The 7,554-nt window shown below is 41.1% G+C and overlaps 1 protein-coding gene and 2 pseudogenes across 3 annotated transcripts in view; 2 read left to right on the top strand and 1 right to left on the bottom strand.

Annotated features, from left to right (window-relative positions):
- LOC311597265 (zinc finger protein 431-like) overlaps positions 1–4,231 on the top strand; it is a gene marked incomplete at its 3' end in the record, with an annotated part of 69,929 nt that extends 65,698 nt beyond the window's left edge. The window contains exons 2-3 of the mRNA XM_084781488.1: positions 3,789–3,915; positions 4,167–4,231. Of these exons, the coding sequence (XP_084637614.1) occupies positions 3,789–3,915; positions 4,167–4,231 (192 nt within the window). The remainder of the gene's footprint in view (positions 1–3,788; positions 3,916–4,166) is intronic.
- On the bottom strand, positions 163–2,770 carry LOC311597237 (CREB-regulated transcription coactivator 2-like; annotated as a pseudogene). Its single transcript has one exon. The product of its transcript is annotated as a CREB-regulated transcription coactivator 2-like (transcript).
- A 1,785-nt stretch (positions 4,232–6,016) lies between the features above and the next one.
- LOC311597487 lies at positions 6,017–6,746 on the top strand (annotated as a pseudogene). Its single transcript has 2 exons — positions 6,017–6,535; positions 6,729–6,746. The product of its transcript is annotated as an uncharacterized misc_RNA (transcript).
- The last annotated feature ends 808 nt before the right edge of the window (positions 6,747–7,554 follow it).

The following is a 7,554-nucleotide window of genomic DNA, read 5'->3' on the forward strand; positions in this document are numbered from 1 at the left end:
GGCAGATCACTGTGTACATAATAAATAAATAAATCTTAAAAAAAAAAAAAAAAGGACCTGGGGGCAGAGAGTAGTCTCTGCTGGCCAGGGGGAAGGGATTAAAAAGGACAGTGATAGGGCAGGGCCATAAAAAAGGAGGGCAGTCAGGTCCCTTCACTGTAGTCAGTCACTATGGAATGAATCCTCCACAGAGGGGTCAAGCAGCAGGGCACAGGGTCACTCAGCATGGTCAGTCCTTCCAGGCCCAGAGGCTCCATGCACAGCTCATCTTCCAGCCTCAGTCCCAGCTCCAACTCAGATGCTGACACCTCAAAGCCAGGTATGCCAGCCAGGGCTGCTGCAGTCTCCTTAGAGAAAGCCAGGAAGGAGTCTTCTGTGAGTATGACATTAGGTTCCAAGCCATGGCAGGAACAGTGGGTCAAGTTCTGGTGGTTGAGGACATGAAGGTCCTGGGGATCACTCACTGATCCCCCACTCCCTAAAAATCCAGACCCTTCAGAAATGGTGGGGGGATCCAGCACCAGGCTGGTTGATGGACTCCCTGTGTTGAAGTGCTCCAGATTCCCCAAGCTGAAGTCACTTATTGCCCAGTGGTAAAGCTGTTGTTGCCCATGTCCACTGGACCCACGTGGGTACAGTGCTCCATAATGTGGCTACCTGTCTGGAGGCTGTCTACCTGAGGGCTGCACTAAGCACGCCTGAGAGGGTAACTGCTGCAGAGACTTTGGGGTGGGTGGATGGGTGGGTATAACTAGACTTAGGGGCCCTATATAGGTATAGGGCAATCGCTGGTCAGTAGACAATTTACTGGTATCCAAGGGGATGGTTGAGTGATGGAAGAAAAGGTGGGTGACATTGTTGGCGAAAACTGCTTAGGCAGCAGCTGTTGGGACCTTCCGGTGTCAGCTGTGCCCATGGGCAAGCTCAGGGTGATGGTGGGGAGAGGCCCCCAGAAGTAGAAGCTGGGTAAGGGGGAGGGGCGCTCAGTTCAGGAGATGAAATGGATGAAGGGGAAGAGGAGGAGGAAAGGGCGGGGTCACTAAGTGACTGGTGGCCCAAGGAGGTGGTGGGCAGTGCATGGTTGGGCCAAGGAGGAGGCAGGCAGTGATTGGTGACAGTGGGAGCCCTGGAGCTGGGGTTGAGCACTGCTTAGGGAAGCCTGGAGGTTGGGATTGCTGAGGGAGAACTGCAGGGATGGGTGGCTGAGAGGTGAGAGAAGTCCTGTTACATCAGCTGGGGCCCAAGCCCAGATCACTGATGCCCAAATGGGTCATAGTGTGGGTCAAATTGCAGGTACTGTTGCCCCCACGCAGGCTCCAGTAGACTGTCTCCCCAGGGTCCAGGGGAGTGGGCAATGGAGGGGCAAAGAGCAAGTTGGTGAGGTCAGGTAGGGGGTCCCCAGTGTTCATGGCAGTTAGGAGGACAGGCACATTGGCAGGCTGGTCAGGAGATTGAAAAATATTGGTTCCAGGGACTTGACATGATCGAGGCCAAGAGGAAGATGAAGACAGCTTCTTAGCATCCCAAGGTTTCAGCAAATGCTTGCCATCTACCAAGTTCTTCTCAATAGCAGGGACTTTAGCATCCGTCTCGCCATCCAGAAAACCTCCTCGGCGCCTGGGCAGGACACTGGCAGGTGTGGGGCTGGGATAAGGGGTTCATTACACTGTGTGAAGCGCAGTCAACACAACTGCCCCTTCTCAGCTGGGAGGTTGCCCCAGGGCATCATCCTTCGCCAGCCAGACCATGGGGGAGGAGCTAAGTAGGCAGGGCTATGGGGAGAACCTGTCAATGTGGTGGGGTTATTGGCAGAGTGGGGACACCATTCTGCGGGGATCTCGTAGTGCCCGTTCCACCAACCTATGGTGCCGAATGCTCTGAGATGAATCCAGACCAATGGAGGGGTTTCTGGAACTCTGCCAAGCCACAGCCAGTCTGGTTGACATTGGGCAGAGAACCACCTTAATGGCAACTCCTTGTGTAAGCCAGTCGCGGTTTTTGGGCCTGTAACCCGTGTGGAGTGTGTCCACCATCACCTCCTCGAAGGCCGCAGTCTCCTCGGCCTGACGCTGCTCCTGCAGCGCCATCTTCCCCCTAAACTTAAATGGGCTGGATGCTGACGATGTGGCAGAGCTGCCCTGTTCACTCCTGACGTTGCCATCTTACCTCTGTGTCCCTCCTCGCCACCTTCCTAGTTCCAGCCATGGCCTCCGCCGCAGGCCTGGTCCGGCTCCTCCAGCCTTAGCAGCCACCACTGATGTTTTTTATTTTTAATTTTGTTGCTTTTGATTTTGAAGTCAAAGTTTCTTCCATAACACTGAGTGTTCTGAAATTAGGGATGTAGACCAGGCAGGCCTCGACCATAGAAGTCCAATTGACTCTGGTCCCAGAGTGCTTGGATTTAGTGTGAGCCAACATGCCTGGCTTTTTTGTTTTTATATATTGAGCAATGGGCCGGGAATGTAGGATTTGTAATTGCCACGCATATGCTGTTGTGCTGGTCTACATCCAAATCCACATCCACAAAATTTGGAAGTTGGCAAAGTATATTCTATTTTTCAGGATGGCATGTATTCATGATATTAATACTAACTGAGGCTTCTGAGTTATTGGATTACAGTTGCATGACATTCTTCTTACCTGTGTGCTTGGTTTGATTTTTTTTTTAATGAATATGTGTATTTTACCTGCATGCATGAATATGCACCTCATGTGTACCTGGTTCTCGCAGTCATCAGAAAATGGCCTTAGAACTGCTGAACTTAGAGTAATGGATAGTTGTCAGCTCCCAAGTAAGCAATGACAATTTAGCCTAGTTATTTGCAAGACCAGGAAGAACCTTTCACTACTGAGCTTTTTCTCTTGTCCTATGTTGCTTATTTATAATCAACATTTACATTGCTAATGGTTTCATCTGTGGGTTTGCAGTTGTTTAAACATGCATTCCCATTTATTAAGATCTTATTAATGTTACAGTTGAAATAGAGCCACTTCAGGTTTGTGGAAGATGAATACAGAACTGGAGGGAATGTAAAATTCTTTGTAGGACCTTCAGTAAAACCCTCTGAGTCCTTTCTATCTTCTTGGTTCCTTTGATCTATTTTTGCAAGGGAGATAGGGTATTAATATGTCCCCCTGAGGGGGGTGGTGGCCGGAGAGATGGCTCAGAGGTTGAGAGCAGTCCCTGCTTTTCCAGAGGTCCTGAGTTCAATTCCCAGCAACCACATGGTGGCTCACAACCATCTATGGTGTGGTCTGATGCCCTCTTCTGGCCTGCAGGTGTACATGCAGGCAGAGCACTGTACACATAATAATAAATAAATAAATCTTAAAAAAAATATGTCCCTCTGGGCATCCGGGATCACGTTGCTTAGATCAGACTGTGATCCAGGTCGATATTATACACCTGCCTCTGCCTCCTGTGTGCTGGGATTAAAAGCAGGAGCCAATACACCAAGTTGGCCCATTATTTTCGTAGTTGGTAATTGCTCATATGCTTTCTCTGCTCTGTGCTCAGTACTGTTTGGGTGTTTGTCTGTGTCTTTATGTCTGTTAATTGTCATTTCTCTTGCAAGACTATACCCTCCTCAAAGTGTGCAGAACTGAAAGAGCTGCACCTCATTATTCAGTTTCCTTTTAAAATGACTTTGTGATTACATTAGAACTTTTGTATCAAGAAATATATTAGGGAAGTACTGGAATTATATGAATATATTGTCAACGAAGTGTACATTTATAGTGTTGCCACTGTAATGCTTTCTGTTGGACACATGAATCATATATTTTAGGATGCAGTGACCTATGATGATGTGCGTGTGAACTTCACTCGAGAAGAGTGGGCTTTGCTGGATCCTTCCCAGAAGAGTCTCTACAGAGATGTGATGCTGGAGACCTACAAGAATCTCACTGCTATAGGTAAGACAGTTAATTTCCTTTCACTTTTTAAAACAAGGGACAAATCTTTTGTAGTAGTAGTAGTAGTAGTAGTAGTAGTAGTAGTAGTAGTAGTAATAGTTGTTGTTGTTATTGATGCTCTTCTGTAATTTCAATTGAGAATAAAGAATGAGGTGAGCAAATTAGGCACAGTTGTAAGGTTCACTGATGATAGTAACTTAAATTACCTAATTACCAATAATATATCATTCGTTTTCTGGTACATATTTTAGGCTACAATTGGGAACACCATAATATTGAAGAACATTGTCAAAATTCTAGAAGACATGGGAGGTAATTTTCATGTGATTGCTGATTCATATATGCCTCTGAAAAATTTTTAATTCTCCCAGAAGTTTTAATGTAAAGCAACAGTATAAAAATGCACTGCTTTAAGTGTATTATTGATTGTTAAATTCTCACAAATCTATTTGCCTCAGTGTTAGGTATATAACTTCTGTTTGCGATGCAGTCCCCTGTGAAATAAGACGAGGAAATAGTGCCTTAACAGATATTATTATTTGAATCATACCCACATTACAGGTACTCTGTAGAAATGCCAATTTTTTTTTTACTCTCATACCACTCATCTATTTCACAATGTATACATTGAATAGGAGATAAGTATATGTCCAAAACCTTTTAATAAACAAATATTCCATAAAAAATCTGGTGTTGTGTATACTCTTACACTAAAATTGCTAAATTTAGTGAGAGGGGCAGTTTATGAGACTCCAAAATATTGTTGGGGAGAAACTTTAATCCCTATACCACATGTCTATAAGGAACAAAAAGTCAAGTTGTGTGACTGTGGAAGTCTTTCCTTTTTTATTCTTTTAATAGATAAATGTAACAAAGGATACAATTCATTTGAGTAGATTGATATGGAAAGAAAGAATTTAATTATTCTCTCCCCACTTTGAGTAGACTTTCTGAATGTGATAAAAGTTTATAGTTAATTTATTGTTAATTCTTAATTAATTTTAAGCAATTCAATTATTAATTAAAATAGTGACAGAAGATTTACTGCCTTACCCATAGCAGTGAGGTTCCTTTTTTTTGTTTGTTTGTTTGTTTTTCAGCTGTCCTAGACTCACTTTGTAGACCAGGCTGGCCTTGAACTCACAGCAATCCACCTGCCTCTGCCTCCTGAGGGCTGTGATTAAAAGCATGGGCCACTATGCCCAGCAGCAATGAGGTTCTTATAGGTCTCCAGCATCCCATCTTTTAGAGACTTTTCTAGAAACAGATCCATCAGTGTCCACTCTTCCCAAATGAGGTCAATATGCACATCATCATAAGTCACTGCATTATAAAATATCCCATACATGTGTATAGCAGAAAGCATGATAAGTGACTAAACTGTATATATGTTTCATTCTTTAATAAACTAATTAGTATTTAGTAACAAATTACTTGAAAAGTTGTATCACATTCAGAAGGCTTACTCAAAGTGGGGGATTATTAATAGATTAAGCTGACACTGGAAAATCCCTATGAGTACTAGAAATATGAAGTCCTTCTGTTTCTCCTGTCTCACTTTACAAATGTTGTATGACTCACACTATGTGAGAATTTATAATTGCAATCAGTGTGGTAAATCTGAGTTCTTCCAGTTTCCTTCAAATATGTAAAAAACCTAATAAAGACAAGTATGCTATAATGTAAGTCATGTCATAAATGGTCTTACCATCCTAAGAATCTTCAAAGATGCAAAACAGTCCATAAAGGGGGAAACTGTGAAAGCAAACATATTGATAAAACCTTAAGATTTGATTCTTCTTTACAATTAGACCAAATTGTGAAATTAATACATACATATAAAAAGATACATTGGGATAATGAATGTGGAAAAGTTCTCACATGTACCAATTAATTTACAGGTGTCTAAGAATTTATACTACAGAGATTCTCTATGAATATAATCAGTGTGGTAAAGACTTTGCATATCACAACAATCTTCAAAGGCATGAAAGAATCCACACTGGAGAGAAACCCTGCAAATGTAATCAATGTGATAAAGTCTTTGCACATCATAGTGCTCTTCAGAGGCATGAAAGAACACACACTGGAGAGAAACCCTATGAATGTAATCAATGTGATAAAACATTTCTACAATACAGTTATCTCCAAAAGCATAAAATAACACATACTGGGGAGAAACCCTATGAATGTAATCAATGTCTTAAAGCCTTTGCATTTCACTATAGTCTCCAAGTACATAAAAGAACACATACTGGAGAGAAACCCTACAAATGTAATCAGTGTGATAAAGCCTTTGGACATCAGAGTAATCTTCAAAAGCATAAAAGAACACATACTGGAAAGAAACCCCACAAATGTAATCAATGTGATAAAGCCTTTGCATGTCACAGTAGTCTTCAAATACATAAAAGAACACATACTGGAGAAAAACCCTACAAATGTAGTCAATGTGATAAAGCATTTTCACAATACAGTCATTTCCAAATACATAAAAGAACACATACTGGAGAGAAACCCTACAAATGTAATCAATGTGGTAAAGCCTTTTCACAACACAATAATCTCCAAATACACAAAAGAACACATACTGGAGAGAAACCCTATGAATGTAATCAGTGTAATAAAGCCTTTTCACAATACAATAGTCTCCAAATACATAAGAGAACACACACTGGAGAGAAACCCTACGAGTGTAATCAGTGTGGTAAAGCTTTTGCAAGCCATAGTAGTCTCCGAATACATAAGAGAACTCATACCGGAGAGAAACCTTACACGTGTAATCAATGTGATAAACCATTTTCACAATATAGTCATCTCCAAAGACATAAGAAAATACATAATGGAGAAAAAACCCCATGAATGTATTTAATATGATGAAGCATTTTTACATGTTTATAGTCTTCTTTATCATGAAAGAATTCGTACTGGAGAGAAACTGTGAATGTATTTAATATGGTAAATTAAATCTTTGCATTTTCATCTATCTGGTAGAGACATAATGAGGTAGCATAATCAGCAATCAATTATATGTATCACAACAGAGCCAGATGTGTTATGAAAATGTGTATATTATTTGGTGTTCTATTATTCTTCACTTTCCCATTAGTTATCCATTTGGAACTTCATCTTGAAGTACAGCCTTCTAAATGAATTATGTGGAGATGCTAGATAATGTAACAGCAGTGGCATTTATTTTTAAAAATTCTGATGTGTATTTCTGTGTAATATGATTATGGGTTTTTAGGCCTTAACAGATATGTGCAGACTGGAATACAAATTTGTGGGGTCAACTTTGACCATCTTTATATGGTGATCAAGGTCAGGTTGCCAAGTTTGCATACAACAGACGTTTCCCATCACTGAGCCATCACAGTGATGCTCAAATAAGATTAGTGGAAACATTAAATCAGTAAATTACTGTTTTTCCATTTTTATTAAATATTTGCTTTTTACATATACATTTATATTATTACACATATATACAATAAACTACAGCATGAAGAACCATGAAACAATCAGGAATTATGTAAATGTTACATTCTTAGTGTTTTGGCTATTTGTATTTGGCAGCCTTGAAGAAAACATCTTTCCTACCTAGTGCATCTAAAATTCTGAATGTAAATCAATATCATATCT

The sequence above is a fragment of the Acomys minous genome (assembly GCF_964271855.1).
Source record: "Acomys minous genome assembly, chromosome: 5".
In the NCBI taxonomy this organism is placed as follows: Eukaryota; Metazoa; Chordata; class Mammalia; order Rodentia; family Muridae; genus Acomys; species Acomys minous.